The 17,634-nt window shown below is 53.0% G+C and overlaps 1 protein-coding gene across 4 annotated transcripts in view; it reads right to left on the bottom strand.

The window, feature by feature from the left end:
• The window catches only part of ADCY3 (adenylate cyclase 3), an 84,300-nt gene that overhangs the window by 15,110 nt on the left and 51,556 nt on the right, over positions 1–17,634 (bottom strand). For all 4 annotated transcript variants that reach the window (XM_061433140.1, XM_061433141.1, XM_061433142.1 and 1 more), the window contains 5 exons: positions 5,617–5,747; positions 5,119–5,230; positions 4,796–4,923; positions 3,520–3,678; positions 2,605–2,782 (listed from right to left, as the gene is read on the bottom strand). In XM_061433140.1, the coding sequence (XP_061289124.1) occupies positions 2,605–2,782; positions 3,520–3,678; positions 4,796–4,923; positions 5,119–5,230; positions 5,617–5,747 (708 nt within the window). The remainder of the gene's footprint in view (positions 1–2,604; positions 2,783–3,519; positions 3,679–4,795; positions 4,924–5,118; positions 5,231–5,616; positions 5,748–17,634) is intronic.

The raw sequence follows: 17,634 nt of genomic DNA, 5'->3' as shown, positions 1-17,634 counted from the left end.
GAAGATGCTGAGCTGGGGGCGGGTGACATGATTCACCCAACATCCCTGCAGGATCACTCTGGTGGCTGTGAGCAGACAGGGCAGTGGGACGAGGGCAAGAGCAGGGTGACAAGTTGGGGGACCACCGCGCTGACACAAGCATGAGACGACAGTGATGCAGATGGGACATGGCTGCCAGGGGTGAGAGAGAAAAGGGGGCCTAGAGGTACATCATGCAAGAAGGGGCTCGTGGAGTGTAGACAGGGGGCAAGGGTGTCTTCAAAGGTTTGGGGCTGAGCAGTTATAAGAATGGAGTTGCCACTGATCGAGATTGGGAAGACCAAGGAAGAGTGGGTTCTAGGGTAAAGAGAGGTTTGGGAACTCAGCTTTGGACCAGTGGGCTTCCCAGGCGGCACAATGATGAAAAAAACCTGCCTGTCAATGCAGGAGACACAAGAAATGCAGGTTCAATCCCTGGGTTGGGAAGATCTCCTGGGGGAGGAAATGGCTCTACCCACTCCAATATTCTTGCCTAGAGAATCCCATGGACAGAGGAGCCTAGCAGGCTACAGTCCACGGGGTCGCAAAGAGTCAGACATCACTGAGCACGCATGCACACACACACACAGGTGGAAATTCACACATGACTGGAAGTTTAGTGCAGGGATGCCAGGGAGCTGAGATCGCAATCTGGGAGCTGTTGGTGACGGCATTCAGGACAACTAAATGAGACTGGCAACAGGGTCCATAGAGAGGCGAAACGTCTTTCCAACACTTGGGAAGGATTCATTGTGGTAACTCTTCTCACACTCTCCTCCTCATCACTCTGTTTAAACCATGGGAGGAGGCCGCTGCAGATGGAATGGTGTCTGCCACGTGAGGCCCAGAGAAGCCCTGTCACCTCTGTCCCTGCTGCTCCCTGTCACCACTCACACATGGATCAAGGATCATCTCCTCTATTTTGTCCGTGCTTGACTGTTTCCAACTCACTCCCTGCTGAGCAGGTTTGGTGATCTGCTAGCTCGGCCTTCTCAGAGCACATCTGGAGCAGAAGTTCTAAACTACCATTGAGCTAATCACAAAGGCTTATGATAACTCTGCTAAGCTGTCAGCACAGTTAACACCCCCTGGGGGCTGACAGTTGCTGCAGCACCAGGTAGAGAAGACAACTAACGGATACGATCTACAGCAGGCCAGCACCTTCCGTTCTCCGAGGGAGATGCGCCACGGTGCTGGGCATGAAGCGGATGCCTGACACAGATCTGACAAGCATCATGTGACAGAGGGTTCATCTCATAAACAACAAAGTCTACAAATCAAAGGTGCAGAAAGTCCTCAAAGGTTAGATACAAATATGCCATTCACAGAAGAGAAGCCCCAGGCTGACAACCATGTGGAAAGTGTCCAGTCATACTAATAACTGAAGAAATGCGATTAAAACAGTGAGATACCCTGGCTTCATCTTTCAGATGAATAAAGAAAAAAATGAGTCAAGAACCAGCAAGGGCCCAGGGAGGGTGACAGGAGGAGGGGACATGGATTAAATTTACATTGTACAGAAACTTTAACCCAGCTTTTCCACTTTGAGACATTTATATTTTTCAGGTAGGGGCATCTAAGAAACAGCTGAAAGTCAACTTTACAAAATACTGAAAACCTGGATTGCCTCAAAATGTCAGTACACGTTTTGAAGGGAACAGCGCCCATGATTCCATGAGGAATGGGTCGGCTCGTTTGTCTGGTTGGAGCACTCGGGAAGAAGTCTGACTCCCATCCATGGGATGCTGTCGCCTGTGCTTCCGTCCTGCATGGTGGCATCCGGGTCCTGGGGCCGAACAACTCAGACCCCACTCCTACTCACCCGGAGCCTCTGTGCCAGTGTTTCAAGCTACACATCCATGAACTCAACTTTTCTCTAATTGGAAAACTGAATAATGAAAAACAGTTTTATAAAGATAAGCCAAGACCCCACCTGTGACCCTCTCGGGGGTGTCAGGTGCCACAAACAACTCCTGGCTCACATGATGCACCATGCAAGGGTTGATTGAATAAGAAAACACAAGATTAGAGTGAACAGGAATGTGTGTGGCCGTCACAAAGATACATTCGACTGCTGCTCTGTGACTTCAAGGTGGTCCCTAGGACAAGCAAATTTGTGGGTAATTTTTTTTTAAGGAGTAACATTTTAAAATTTACTAAAAACTTTTTTTTGGCCAGAAACTGTAAATGTTCCATCACTTCACAAAGGTCACTGATTCCTCAAATGATTGTCAGTTAGCATCTTACAGAATTGCTTAGAAGAAGATTTTTAGTTTGTTCTAGGGAATATATTGAAATTCCGCGTGTAGCACTCATAAAATATGAAGACGCAAGAATTCTGTGACCAGGTCAAGGGTCATTTCCTGGGGCTCCAGTTTCCACCCTGACATTTCCTAATTTTCTGCAGGATAGCTTTCTACTTTTTCTGAGTTCTTTAGAGCATTTCCTGTTGCTCAGACTTTACCCTTGGCACAAAATACCTTGTACTGCTCTTTACTCTAACACTGCACCTAGAGGACCTGTCACGGTTCTGCCAACTCTTCTACAATCTCATATCTAGGCCTGGGGGGTGGGCGGAGGACTCACCGAGCCGTTGAGGCCATTTTGGGCAGCTGTCTTCTTCACCTCTGGCTTGGACGCGATGATGAGGTAGGTCTCGATGCCCTTCTCTTCCAGGTAATCACAGCGACTGCCCCCCTCGCCCGGCTCCACGTCGAACTCTCCTTTCAGGCAGTCCATGGTGCTCTGGGAGATGTGCACGCGCCTGGGTTCCGATGAGAGGGGCCCTGAGCGCAGGCCAGGCAGCCCCCAGCCCACCCACTGCCCCCGGGACACAGCAGTGCCCGGCGAGTCCTGCCACTAGCTGGCTGTGTGGGCAGCCCCGCACCTCCCCCTCTCTGAGCCTCAGCGGTCAATCCGTGAGATGGTCTGTCCTCCCAGGCGGCTGAGGATATCAGATGAGATAAGGAACTGAAGTCTGCTCTGAACACGAAGGTCATAAAGTCTGATTAGTATCCACCCGGTGTGAGTTTCAGCTGTACCACCAGCTGTCAGGGAGTAGTAACCCATGTCTAGGGAGCCACTTTAGGGAGAGAATTGTGACTTCCGAGGGAAGCTGCCGGACCCAGGCTGGGAAGGTTTGGCCACATCCCTGTCCATCCTGAGGACAGGGCCTGCCCAGCAGACCCTGACTGAGTCTGTAAAGAGCTCAGTGAGATGTGCAGGTGCTTCAGGGCCTGTCAGGAGACTCTCCCAGCTAAAAACGCCCTCCACTGAGACCTGCGCCCTGCTGGAGCTATGGGGACCTGGGAGCCCGGCAGCCCCATGGCAAGTAAAGGGGAGGTAGGACAGACTCCTGCAGGGCCCAGGAGGAGGAGCTGCTCCCGGGTGCGGAGGCCTGGTTCTCCAAGGTCCCTCATCCCTTGTCCGAGGGATGGCTGGGACGGTCCCCTCCCTCAGCCCCTATGCCCGTCCCCACCCTGGGAAGGAACACGCGCTCACCCAGGGATGCCGCCAGCCTCCATCTTGTTGGCCACGGTGACGTCGGTGGACCACACGTCGTACTGCCAGCGTTTCTGGCCGAGGACGCCCCCCAGCACGGTGCCCGTGTGCACCCCCACGCGCATGTCCACCCCAGTCTTCGTCTTCTCCCGCACATACCTGCCAGGTACCCACACAAAGGAGGGCGGGTTGAGCCTGCGCCCAGCCAGGCAGCCAACCCCTCTGCAGCCGCTACCAGCTGCCCCCCCTGCTTTCTGCCCACGTCTGAGTCACCCACTGCTGGGGTTACAGCAGGCAGCGGCGTGAGCCCACATTCAACAACATGTGTATGATTTGGGGGGAGACAGGGGGCCGGAAACAGCAGAGACCCTCTGCCCCCGAGGGACCTCCGACTGCTCTCATCCGATCACTCGTCTGTGCCGCTGACAACACCGAGCGCCTACTATGTGCAGTCCCTGTGCTGGTGTGTGTGCGTGGAGGGGACCAGCCCCGGCCTGAGACCTCCAAGAGGAGACAGACGTGAATTTCAGAATTTTGCCCAACCGTGATGGGAGTGGAGGTGAATCTCTAAATCCTGAACCACGGTCCCCAGGGAAAGGCAGTCCCGGCTTCTCTCCAGCCAGTCCTAGAGGAGGATGCTAACAATGGGAAACCACCCCCTTGGACACACGCCCAATTCCCAGACTCAGCAAGGTGCTTTGGGGGTGCTGATGCCACCCAGGGCCCCCCAGAGGCCTTGAGGGGACAGCCAGGAGCATCCCCCAGGGATGTCCAAGCTCAGGGCAGACACCGCAGCGGGAAAGATCCTGGGGACCCAGAGCTCACTGCCCTCAAGGCAGGAGCGGAGCTCTGAGCTCAGAGGCCAGGGTTCCAGGCCCGGCTCTGCTGCACATCAGTGGTCACTCCCCTGCTGCACTCGGATTTCCTGGTTGAAGAGACAGGCATGGGGATCTCTGAACTTATCTGTCCTGGGGAGTCATGATGAGGAAACACAGGGAGAAGAGATGGGGGGACACTTGGGAGGATAATAAAGAAAATGTGAGGTGGAGGCATTTCGTGATGAGGGCACCTCCCAGCAGAACAAACAGCATGGCCTGAGGATGGAAAAGCCTCCGTCAGAGGCTGCACCCACGTCACACCCCGACGGACCTTCCTCGGGGGCCTGGGCTGCACAGGGCCCATCAAAACAGGCCAGCTCGGAAGGTGTGCTTCCCCAAGGGGCTGGGACCCATATTCTGGGAGCCCTCCCATCTCCCGCCAGCGGCGCCCCACTTACGAGATGGCCTCCACCATGGCGAGCCCCATGAGGATGGAGCAGACGGCGTGGTCCTCCCGGTAGTCAGGCAGCCCACAGATGCAGTAGTAACAGTCGCCCAGGATCTTAATCCGCAGCTGGTGGTATTTCTGAAAGGGAGGGGTGTGGACTGGGGTCCTGAGGCCCCCCTCCTCAGCGAGGAGGGGTGAGAGGCAAAGATTGCTGGGGAAGGCTGGGTGGGAGGAAGTCGTGGGAGACAGGGAGGATGGGGAGGGGAGGCCCAGGCCACGTCGGTGCCCCCTGCCCCGCACCGTGGAAAGCCAGCCGAGGGGCAGGGTACTTACAGCCGCCAGCTTGTCGAAGCGGGCAAAGAGCTCATTGAGCAGCTTCACAAGCTCCTGGGCGCTGCAGGCTGAGGACAGCTGGGTGAAGCCCACGATATCAGCAAAGAGGATGCTGCAGGGGAGGAAGGCCCAGCGGTGAGGACGTGGACAGCAGGCCAGGCTCCGTGCTGCCCACCGCCAGCTCCCACTCCAGCTCCCAGGCAGCCAGGTCCTCGTCAGGCCCCAAAGTGGTGAGACCCTGGCACATCCAGGGCACATTCAGGGCTCTGGCCTCTAGCTTAGCTTGTCTGTGGTGTCTGTACAAAGACGGGCCTAGACCACATAGCGCATCTCAGCCCCCAACGTCCAGCAGCAAGGCAGCTCCTGCAGGGGCTGAGGTTCATACTGTGGGGAGGGAGTGCGTGTTTCTAGTCCCCAAGAAGACTCTCGAACTCCACAGTCCTCAGTTGGCCCCCCGAAGCCCCCATCCAGTGCTTGGAACCCAGGTGGCCGGCGCACCTGACGTTCTCATGGCGGTACATGTACATGGTGTTGAACTGCTGCTGGTCCTTCTGGCTCTCATCCTTCTTCATGTCCTTCAGCATCTCGTCGGCCACGTGCTTGGGCAGGATGGAGAGCATAAGGTTCTCCTGTGGGAGGGGAGAGGGTGAGCAGGGAGGGCAGGGCCGGTGTGGACACTCTGGGAAGAAATGCCCCAATCCTGGTGACAGACATGGGCCAGGAACCAGGTGACCTTCCATGGAGACCTGGCAGGGCAGACCCCACGCTGGGAAGCAGCTGGAGGCCAGGACAGGTCAGTTCCTGCCCTGAACAGGCTGAGTGTTGAGACCTGAGCGTCTTCAGAGCACTGATGGGGCTCAGAAACCCATGGAGAGACTGAGTGACTCGTTACCATGAAGCACTTAGAGTGGCGTCTGCACACAGCAGGTATGCCATATACCTTAGCTGCTCTTGTGTCGCTTGACGTGAAGTGTCACTAAGGCACCGAGACAGAAAGTGTCCAAGACAGACAAGGTCTACACTTGTCCCGGGCTTCCAAGCTGACCACAGGCTGACAGATGACAAGCTCCAGGGGGTTTTCAGGTCAGCAGGAGACCTTCTGTCCCTCGGCCAGGCCCTGTGAGCTCTGTCTGGTCCAGGCATCATGATGAGGGGACACAAAGAAGGATCCTGCCTGCCATGCTCGTCTCAGCCTTTTTCTCCCCCTGACATATGCATGCGGGGTGCACAGTAATACAAGGAATCAGCAGGTGTGTGAGGGGCTGGGGAGGACATGCCAGGCTGGGAAGGGTAGAGAGGGCCCACAGGACACCAAGGATCAAGAAAGTCCAGCGTGGTGCTGCCCGGCTACTGCAAACTCCGCAGCCCCTGCCCACACGGTCAGGCCTCCCCCCCACCCTCGGACTCTGCCCCAAACTCTGTCCTCCAATAAAAGACTCTCTGGGCTCCCTGGGAGCCTTGGGGACATCAGGATACAATCTAGTCCTGTGCGGTGGCCGCTCCTAGCACAGCCTGGGCTCTAGGACTGTCAACCAGGGCCAGACAAAGGCAGCAGCTGAAACACAAAGCTTTGCAGCTCTGATGCCCCAAACCCGGGTGCCTTGAAGACAACAGAGTGAGGAGGTCGGGGCTCATCTCTGGGGAGTGCCACGGGGGAAACTGTCACATTTTGCATCATATGCTTCTGTAGCTTTTTGCAAGAGAATAGATGAGTTCTGAAAGCAGATCATCATTCAACGTCAAATTGTCAAATAATAAGAAAGAGGCTGTGTTGTAAATTACGGCTACTGATCTTCGTGTGCCGTGTGAGGCAACCTCATGGTCGACCAGAAACGGTTAAGCAGGCAGAGTCTACTTTAAGGTAGAGTCTGATAAGGGGCCTCCCAACTGGCACTGGTGGTAAAGAACCTGCCTGCCAATGCAGGAGACGTAAGAGACGTGAGGTTGATCTCTGAGTCAGGAAGATCCCCTGGAGGAGAGCATGGCAACCCACTCCAGTATTCCTGCCTGGAGAATTCCATGGCAGGGCCTACCTTAAGTCACTCCGATAAAACAGGTCTTAAATAAGAAGTAGGCATAGTGTACACAGAAGAAGGGACAATTTGTTAGATGAGAAAAAATGCAGCAAAGGGACTTGACAGAAAAGAACATTCTAGAAGGTGGAGGGCAGGAGCAGGAAAGCGGCTGAGTGGGCAGTGAAGGAGGGGCTAGGCCCATGTCACAACCGCAGGAGTTTTGTGCCGGCCAGGCTCTGCTCTCCTCCTCCTCCCACCACCTTCCACATCCGATTTCACATCCCCGGATGGCTCCCACAGTGCTCTGCTCTGTGGTCCCAAGGCCTCCTCCATGTGACCCACTTGCTTTCACGGCCCCGACTCCCCGACTTCCCTAGTGGCCCCTCCCAGTAGACAAGCTGGACACCATCTGCTTTTTTCTGCATGCTTTCCTGCCCTCTGCTCTGGTGTCACTCTTTCTAGAACACCCTTCCTCACCGACCTGCCACCTCCCCAGAGCCCCCAGCCCCTGGCCAGGTGTGTTCACCCTGCTCCTCACTTACACCCACTTTACCAGCATCTTTGCTGATGCTGACCTTGTTTGCCCTTACATTTCAGAGATTCTAAACCCATTCCTGGGTCCTGGCCTCTTTTAAGACTGTGTGATGCTAACGATGGATCTTTCTGATAAATCCTCACACACATAGAAGGTTCCTGACAGTCACTCTCAGAGTCCAGGTAAAACTCCAGCATTTCCTCCACGTCTCCTTGGAGGAGGGAGAAGCTGGGATCCAAGTGCACTTGCCAGGTGGGTCTCACAGAGGGCGCAGGCGTGGACAGGACAGGAGCCACCCAGGGCAGTCTCAGGGGCCCAGAGCAGAGAGATATGGCTTGGCCTCCCCAGCAGAGAGGCAGAGCCCCACCCTGCTCTTCCTAAGATAGCAGTTGCTATATGTTTTGAGAGTCATAAGAATGTTCCAAGCCTCTGACCCATTAATGGCTCCTCTGGGAATTTATCCAACAGAAATAATCCAAAAGAAATAAAAAGATTTATGTGCAAGAAGAACCTCACTGCAGCATCACTTACACTTGTAGAAAAAACTCTAAGCAGCCCAAATGTCCAGAAAATGGCTCATTAGATTGTGACACATCCTCTGGATGGAAGATTACGAAACTTTAAAAATGACCTTGATGAAAACTGTTACAAGGAAAGAAAGAGAAGCAAGACACAGAACTGTATTCTGTGAAGGTGACGCTGGATACACGTGCATCTTAATAACAGCAGAAGGATATATGCCAGACAGAAACGGGCGATTCAATGCAGGAGATCTAATTAGGAGAAAATTCCAGATGTTTTTCGAAACTGCTAAATGGTGTCATCTAGAGAAGGAGGTGGCAACCCACTCCAGTATTTTTGCCTGGAGAATTCCACAGACAGAGGAGCCTGGCAGGCTACGAGCCCACGGGGTTGCCAAGAGTCAGACACGACTGAGCAACTAACCCACCTCCATATGGCGTCATACTGCTGCGGCTTTTTTAAATTACGTTTTAAACTGGAAATAAACACAAAACTTCCTGTTGCCTCCAGCTGTGACCTGACCCCAGCTTGTCTATAGCTACCACGGTTTTCTTCGAAAAGGACAATCCCGGCAAGGCCACTGAGCTAGCTCCAGACTCCTGTGTCTGCTCGGGTCTAACCTGAGAAAGAAGACCGACGGCCAGGCACGAAACAAGCGGGAGACCACAGCCTCGCAGCAAAGGGAGGAGGGAGGAGGCGGTAGCCCTCCCCTAGGAGCCGTGAGACAGAAGCAGCTCTCTGGCCTGCCTTCTTTCTGCAGTTCTCAGAAGACAGCACCTTGCCTGGCGAATGGACGCTATTGACCAATATCACAGCTGTCCCTCTTCTTCCCTAAAACCTTCCTGCGTACCCTGTATTTTCACAAACGTGTAAACAGCCTCCATTCTGCAGGTGCCCGAATCGAGGTGTGGAGGGTTAGTGATTTGTTCCAGTTCCTCGGGCCTCATGGAAGATCCAGAACTTGAACCCAGGGCTCTTTGACTGATGGAATCAGGGGCTTCTTCTTCTTACCCAAAGGATGCAGTTTTCTCACACTAACTCTCTCACCTGCATCAGACGTTGTTCTGCTATGAATGTGAAGTGCCCAAATCTTATCTAGTAAGGAGCTCACCTGGGAGTGAGCCCACCAGAACATTCTGTGGGCCCCAGTCCCCATGGTGCTATGTGGGAGAGTGGGTCCTCTGTGGGCGCCTCAGCATGGTGGCCTGGGGCACACCAGACCGCAGCTGGACTCCTCCTGATGGTCAGCAGAGGAGGAGGAGGAGGGTGCTGCTAAAGTGGGTGCAGGAGAGGCCTGGGCTCAGTCCTGGGCAGGCCTCACCCCATCTTCCCCATGGGCTGAGGGGAGGAGGAGAAAGGGGCCAATGCTATGAGCTCGGCCTCAGTGACTGACAGTTGGCTCTGAATGTAACCAACAATGAGGGCCCTGGGATACTGGGTTACCCCAAAGTTGTGAGAGATATCAGCTCCAGCACCTCCAGAGGGGCTCACTTAGAAGGGGTGCCAGCAGGACTCCCCTACAGAGCAGGTGCAGTGAGCTGCCACTGGACTGACCACAAAGGGCCCAAGGTGCCCGGTTACTTCTGGAAGTACTCGACACTGCCAGGAAGAGCAGCAACCTCTGGTGAGTCCTTGGGTGCCTAGGCTTTAGAAGGTCCCCTGGTTCAGCTAAGCCCACCTCATGAGACCCAAGTCTTCATGACCCCGAGTCTGGCCTGCAGATGGGGGCCTGAGGCTCACCCAGCCCAGGACCCTCAGCTGACTGGGGACCACACTGAAGTTTGTAAGCACTACTTTAGAAGCATTTGAGAAGGATCGGAAGGAAAGGAAACTGAGGGGAAAGGCACAGCCATGATTATGTAGTGAGGAGGGGCTTACTGGTATACCAAGAAAAAGATCATGCTGCGTAGGTCACTGCTAGAGACCCTGGCCTCCAAGGCCATGCTCAAGCAGCAGGCAAAACCTTCAACCAAGACCTGAGGATTAGAAAGAACACTTAAAACCCAGAGGACAAGGCAGCAATGAGATTCAAGTCACCTCCAGAAACTTGGACTGTATGAACAAAGATGCAGAGGTCCAGCCCTCACCCAGGCTCCTCTAAGAAAGACAAAATCCACTGATGATCACAGTCCCAAAGAACTGGGAGTAGAACAGGAAGATGTGATCAGAGTTTATCAGGAACAAAGAGAAGGCACAGAGGGAGGGTGTTCAACAATTTGGATGATCTTTTCATTTAAGTTTTCTTCTCCTTTAACCCTTTTTAATTTTTTAAATTAGTTTTTTGTAACATTTTCAAAACCAAATTGAAACTATCACCTCCACATCTTTAAAACTCCTGGCATTTTGAATTCTAACACTCAGCATTCATTATCAGGTGAATTTCTATGATCCACTCCAGACCCCTTCCTATCATCTCTCCTTTTATAAAAAATGACGTGTGTGCAGAGGCCACTTTTCTCAGGACTGTGCCTTTCCAGGCTGGTGGTGTCCAGAAAAGTTCTGGCAAGAGCCTGCTGGACATTTGCCAGAAACTAGACTGTGGGAAAAGGACATTTCCGTACCTTGAAGCTACTTTAAAAATCTGATGGTCTAGACCAAAAGTAGGGATCGAAGTTGGAGGTTGAAGACAGATGTGAAGATAATAGTGACTAACTACACAGCAGGCTTTGCTAAAGAGACAAATCATTTTAAAGGTTTAAAAATCTTATTGGAAGGAAGAAGAGTAGCTGAAGCGGGTAGAACAACAACAACAAAAAAATCACTGAGTTGGGGTCAAGCTTCTAAGGCTCCTGTGACCCAGGGCATACACTGCCCCTTTGGCCTTGATTGCTCATCTGTAAAATGGGTTCTCTCTTTCTCTGTTCAAAGTGGAAATGCTTCCAGAAAGAAAACTTCAGAAGACACATAGGATGTATTTATGGAATATCTGGATGGGACATCACAGGACAATTGGTTACTCCCTAGTGGTCTGGTATAATGTACAGAATGAAGTTCAAAGTGGGTAAATGTAATAACCAACTACAAGAGAATAGAACTGGGGAGGCACAGTGTATCAACACGGGGAAAGTCTAGCCATTTGAGATGCTATTAGATCTTAAATGAATCCACAGCGTAAAATGGTGCCTACACAAGTCCCTTGGCCCTTAAGAGATGTTAAGGTCCTGAAAGAGGAGGTGGTGGAGCTGCTGGGTCCTCCTCCCCCCAACAAAGAAATAGATCACCTGGGCCGTGGTCAGCAAGTGACCGTGAGGTGAGGGCGCTGGCGTTGGGGCACCTGAGGGTGGGCGGGGGGTGGGATGGGGGACTGGGAATCAGCTCAGGAAAGGGAGGGTCCTGCAGCCTCACAGAGAATGAAAGTCCAAGGAAAGCTATTGTGTAGAAAAGGGATGCGCTTGCTCTGAAGGCCTCAAAGGGAAGACTGCAGCAAATAGACTATTGCTTCCAGCGGAGGCAGAATGTTCTAAAAGTCAAAGGAGTTCAAATAAAGAATGTGCTGCCACGAGAGGTGGTGATCTCTCATCCTCAAATGCCATGTGAGAAGGCTGCAAGAGGGGGCAACCACCAATGGAGGACTGGCCAGCAGATGGGGATTCAGGGACCCAGAGGCTGTGACGTGGTTCCACATGAAGAAAGAAGGTGGGTGAAGAGCCTCCCGTAGCCCCTGTCCAGCCCTCAAGCTTTGATGATCATCCTGAAAATACACAGCAACGAAAGGCAAGGCCCTGACCCTCTGGGCAAAGAACCAAACGAGGTCCAGAAAGAGAAAGAAAGTCTCTGGTAGGCCTTATGAGTAGAGCAGAAGTCTGACCCTGTGAGTCGAGGAGAAGGACCCAGGCCCACTCCAGGGGCTGGGGCTGGGTGAGCAGACCCAGGTGGGGTGGGGGTCCTGGTCCCTGGGAGAAGAGACCACAGTGACCCCAGGCAGGATGATCGGCCTCCTGAGCTGTGGTGTCCTCATCTGGTCACGTGCTGAGCTGCTCAGATGAGCCCTGGACAGAGCACTGTAAGCACAGCCTCGGCCAGGCTTGGGGAAGGGACAGACCAAGCCCCCTTCTCCTTAGTGGGACTCATGCCAGGTCTCACCTTCCTGCCGCCCTGGGATTGAGACAGAGGAGGGGGCCAGCACTGCTCCCAGGGGCCCCGAGTGGTTACAGCTGATACTCCGATGAGGCAGATTCACGAGTTAATTACAGCAGCGTGGCCACCAGGGACTGGGATAAATGAGCTTGGCTGATGAGAAGCTAAGTTTCTACAACATCCTCGTGGAAGGGACAGAGGGAGGGAGACGGGTTAACTCTGGTGAGACCGACAGTGCCCAGGTGGTTGGCGCGTGTGCCTGTATGTAGTGTCTGTATGAAGTAAGCGTGTTAGTTCTGCTTATCTAGTGAAAGGATGTGTGTGTTCTTATGTGTACACACGCACACGCACACACACACACGTCACTACAATGGGCTGGGAGAAGACCCACAGCAGTCTGCAAACATGTCTGTTCTGGTCCTCATTTATCCACATTCTTGGAGTTTCCAGGCCACTTAGAAGCCAAAAGGTCACTAGCCCCCAGCGGGTGCCCATCTTGGTCTGACTACCTGAGCAAAGGAGGCAGAAGGAGAAGGAAACACCGAGTAGGAACCTGGCCTGTTAGCCCGGGGAGGTCAGGGCCCAAACAGCACCTGACCTGACGAGAGGACACGGGACCACATCACGTAATCTGGACAGTCTGCCATTTGAGTGTGAACAGACAGCCACCATTTAGACCCAGGGGGCCCACATGTGCTGCCTCATCCCAAAGACAAGGTCATGACTGAGGTCAAAGAACAGTCACTGGTTGCCTAGGCAGACCCCTGAGCTACATGCTGTGAAGGTCAATGGTGAACGGTATTCCCAGGAACTCAGGGGAACAAGGCCGTCAAGTTGCATGCTGACTGGCTGGTCTCACAGGGCAGGAGTGCTTTGCTGTCTTCAGGCAAAAGCTGGGAGAGAGCAGAGAACGGAGAGGCTGCATAACTCAAAACCCAGCGTATCTTTAAACAAGACCTTCTGGGGCGAGACGGGCTCCAAGCCAGCAGCCCAGGATCTCCCAGAAAGACGAACTCCACACCCAACCTCAGAGTTGAGAGAACAGCCCAGAAACCGTACAGACCGAGGGTCGGTCCCCACCCCTACCTTGCTAGAGGGGAGAGCGGGTGCGGAGCAGGTGGGGCTGACAGTCGCCTGTCTGGGTGCCTGTGCAGTCCCCAGAGACAGGCTACTGCGGGCCAAGGTGACCAGCATCTCAGGAGACAGCCCTTTGGGCCCAAAGATAGCCACCCACGTGGTATCTGGAGCCCTCACCGGACAGCCTGGCACAAAGCAGGTGCTCCTAAGAGGTTTGGTGAGTTAATGAGCTGCCAACCAGGAGCCACGGCTCAAGGGGCAAGGCATCACCCTCCAGAACAGCACTTTCTGCAGTCATGGAAATGTTTGGTAATCTCTGCTGTCCAACGCGTAGCCACGAGCCAGCCACACAGAACTCCCGAGCACATGAAATGTAGCTACTGCAGTGAAGGAAGTGATTTTTAATTTAAAATTTTTAAATAATTTTAAACAGTCCCAATGACTGTACACCTCTAGAATGCTACAGCAGCAATTAAGTCCAGCTCACATGCCAACTCTGAGGGACGGAGAGCAGCTGCCCAGAGCACTGTGTTGAGAAGGATGCTGAGGTCACATCTGTGATCAGTGGAGAAGAGTGCTAAGACGCCTGCTGTGCAAGCACAGACCATCTGCTTTCGTCTTGGACCCAGAGCAAACTCAGCGCCTCCAGGCTAAAATCCTTAGAGCCATCTCTGAGCCATCACTCTCCCATATCCCAGTCCACCCTCCAGTACCCTGCCTTCAAAACATATCCAGAATCTTCTGTTCTCCTCATCACTCCATCCTGGTCTGGGCCATTATCCTCTCTCACCAAAATTACTGCAAAGTTTCTAACTGGTCTCCCTGCTTCTACTGCTGTGTCCTCTCCACCAGCAGCCAGACTGATACATTTAAATCCTCCAAAGCAGGGTTCTCCTTAAGGGAAAAGCCAAGGTCTAACAGCCCCATCACCTCTCTGCCGCACCTCCCACCTCTCATCCCCTTGGCTCTGCTTCAGCTGAGCTGACTGCCTTGATGTTCTGTGAACATACCTCAGGGCCTTTGCACTTACTGCTCATTTCTCTGATCACTGCATGGCTGACACCCTCACTGCCTTCAGGTCTCTGCTCAAATCTCATCTTATTAGAAAGCCTTCTCTGGCCCATGACATTAAGCAGCAATCTAGACTCTGTTCTGTTCACAGCTGTATCTCCAGTGTCTAGAAGCATATTGAAAGTATCTGTGGGATGAATCCTATCTTTGAGACAGTCTGACAATCTTATCCTGTTCCCATTTCATAGACAAAGAAACGGGGGCTCAAAGGGCAGAAGTAATTGGCTCAAGGTCATGCAGCAGGTAAGTGCCCTGGCTCGGATGTGAATGCAAGTCTCACTCTGCACCCCATGCTGTCAGACCTTTCCATTTCCCAAGGCAGTCAGAAATAACAAGGTTTTATATAGAATGTCTACATTTTTAAGTACTGGAAAGTTGTGAAGCTCTGGGCAGGTCAAAGAAAACAGAAACCAACAGAGTGGATGTCGTCTGGGACTACTCGCCTGACCCTCCTAGTTAGTAACTCTCCCGAATAGATAGCCTCACCAGGATGGAGAAGGGGTGGGCCTATTCCCCAGAAGGGTTTTGTTGTGATGATTAAATAATTTAGTAAAAACTCAGCCTACGACTTAGCACAAGAAATTGTTAAAAAAAAAAAGCACAACTACCCCTATTACTAACCAAAACTTCATCCTTCTAGCCAGATAAAGGTGGGGATGCACCATAACCCTGACCACGCTGGATGCAGACTGTGGACTCCGTGGCTGTGTGCGGAGGAAAACAGTGCTGGGCTATGTGGCCAGGGCTCAGGACCTTCCAGAGCCTGGCAGGGACCCAGCTCAGCGGCCACACAGCCCAGACAGGGGGCTGTCCGCCAGCCTCATGGGCAGTGCCACCCCACCGGCAGGGGCCCTCCCTGGCCTTAGAACAACCTTTCCTCTGAGGGCTCCTTACTTGCATCATCTAACATGCATTTATTTTGCCAAATCCTGGAATGTTAGAATGAAGACCATGCTGTGAAATCCAAGAGGTGAGAGCTGGAATGGAGAGATGCACTAGTTCTTACTTCATGTCATGGGAAATTCACCTTCTGGGTTTTCTCAAACCAAGAAGCCTTCAAGGCTAAACTAAAAACACACTCGCGCGTGGTTCTGTGAAGCAGTTAAGGCAGCAGGGATCTCCGGAGGCTGATGCCAGGGGGTTTCCTCTGTGGTTCCCGTCAAGTAGGTGATGGGTTTGCCCCACCCACATCAGCTGCTTATATAACAGGACGTCATCATGTAAAGAGGGAGAGGCAGAGCTGCAGCGGACAGCAGGGTGCATCCTCCTCCTCCGCCCCCATCCCCTACTGGCTCCCCGGAGGCAGGTCCCCAGTCCCAACCTCACTGTTGCCAGGACAACAGTGGGCACTCTGAGGGCTGACACTGGAAGCCAACCCCTAGGCTGGGAGGCAGCGAGCTCCTCACCTCTCTGTCACTCTCACTCCCCTCTCCCCACCAACCGAGGCTGAGATCACTCTGGGCCTTATTCTCACAGCTAAAGGTCTCAAAGGGAACAGGGAGGCCGGCTTGGGCAGAGACATTCAGAAAAAGACAGGAGATGAGTCCCAAGCCTCTCTTGCCTGAGAAGTCTGACTTTCATGGTAAATGGGTAAGACTCCCCTTGGAGACCTGCTCAAGGACAGAAGGTCACCCCCCCCAGCAAAGACTCCTGCTCCAAGAAGAAAGGCCATCCCTGGTCACAGGTGACCTGGGCTTCGGGCTGAAGTAGGAGGAGAGGCAGAAAGAAGCAACTGTTGTCTACACATCCCACTAGGAGCTGAGTGGGACGCCCCCAGTGCCCACCCACACTGAATTCCCCAGGACACCACGGAGCAAGGAGATCTGGCCCTGGCCCTCACTGGGGACGGGTGATGATGACTGCTTTTCTGACCCTGGGCTCCCCTGCAGCTTCCTCCTCTGGGAGCGTGGGGACCAAGGGCAGTTCTCCTCCCCCAGTGAGGGCCTGGTTGGCTTCCTAACTGAACGTGATCTGAGGGGAAGTGCAGACCTGCCTGTCCCCATCCTCTCTGCACCCTCCCCCACAGGCTCCTCCAACCACTTCCCAACCCTGGGAAGTGATTCTGAGGATGTGATTCCGAAAGGGTCATCATTCTGCAGTCCGTCCTTGGTGACAGGTGTGCTGGGTGGATTTCCTGGATGCCTGCAGTTGCCAGGTGGCAGCTGGGGCGCTTAGCAACCCTCAAGGTCCCCAACTAAACCCTGGAGCTATGGTCACATGAGAATAAAGAAAAACAACTCCACCCTGTGGTCCCACTGGATGGCCTGAAGTGTCAGATATGTGCTCAGCAATGCAACGAGAGGCCCTCGCCTGCCAGGGTATGCTCGCTCTTAGAGCCTCAAACCCACGAGGCCCCACTCTCCCGGCAGAGGAGGAGACAAGCTGAGTCACTGGAACCCAAGACTCTGTCCCATCTCCTCATCACCCAGGGGCTCCCATGTCTCAGCACAGCCTTTTTCACCTCAACAAAAAGGAAAAAGAAAAAAATCCCAGTAAACTTGAAAGCCTGTTCTAGCTGAGAGCCCAATTTAAAAATTGTATTTAAAAAAAAACATATTTTTTAAAAGAAACCCCTGGATTATGGGAAGTTTTTCTACTTCTCTGTATCTTCAAAATGTATCCAACAACAATAATATTAGTGGTAGACAGTTCAGGGTCTACTATTTCAGTTCAGTTGGTCAGTCGTGTCGACTCTTTGTGACCCCATGGAATGCAGCATGCCAGGCTTCCCCGTCCATCACCAACTCCCGGAGCCTACTCAAACATGTCCATTGCCTCAGTGATGCCATCCAACCATCTCATCCTCTTTTGTCCCCTTCTTTTCCTGCCTTCAATCTTGCCCAGCATCGGATCTTTTCCAATGAGTCAGTTCTTCACATCAGGTGGCCAAAGTATTAGCTAAGTATGCAAAGTATGCAAAGCTTCAGCTTCAGCATCAGTCCTTCCAATGAACATTCAGGACTGATTTCCTATAGGATTGACTGGTTGGATCTCCTTGTAGTCCAAGGGACTCTCAAGAATCTTCTCCAACACCACAGTTTAAAAGTATCAATTCTTTGGTGCTTAGCTTTCTTTATAGGCCAACTCTCACCTTCATACATGACTACTGGAAAAACCATAGCTTTGACCAGACGGACTTTTGTTGGTAAAGTAATGTCTCTGCTTTTTAATATGCTGTCTAGGTTGGTCATAGCTTTTCTTCCAAGGAGCAAGAGTCTT

This window comes from Bos javanicus, chromosome 11 (genome assembly GCF_032452875.1).
Source record: "Bos javanicus breed banteng chromosome 11, ARS-OSU_banteng_1.0, whole genome shotgun sequence".
Taxonomy (NCBI): Eukaryota; Metazoa; Chordata; class Mammalia; order Artiodactyla; family Bovidae; genus Bos; species Bos javanicus.
Note: the sequence above shows the minus strand (reverse complement) of the source record. Positions and strands in the feature narration are given on the sequence as shown.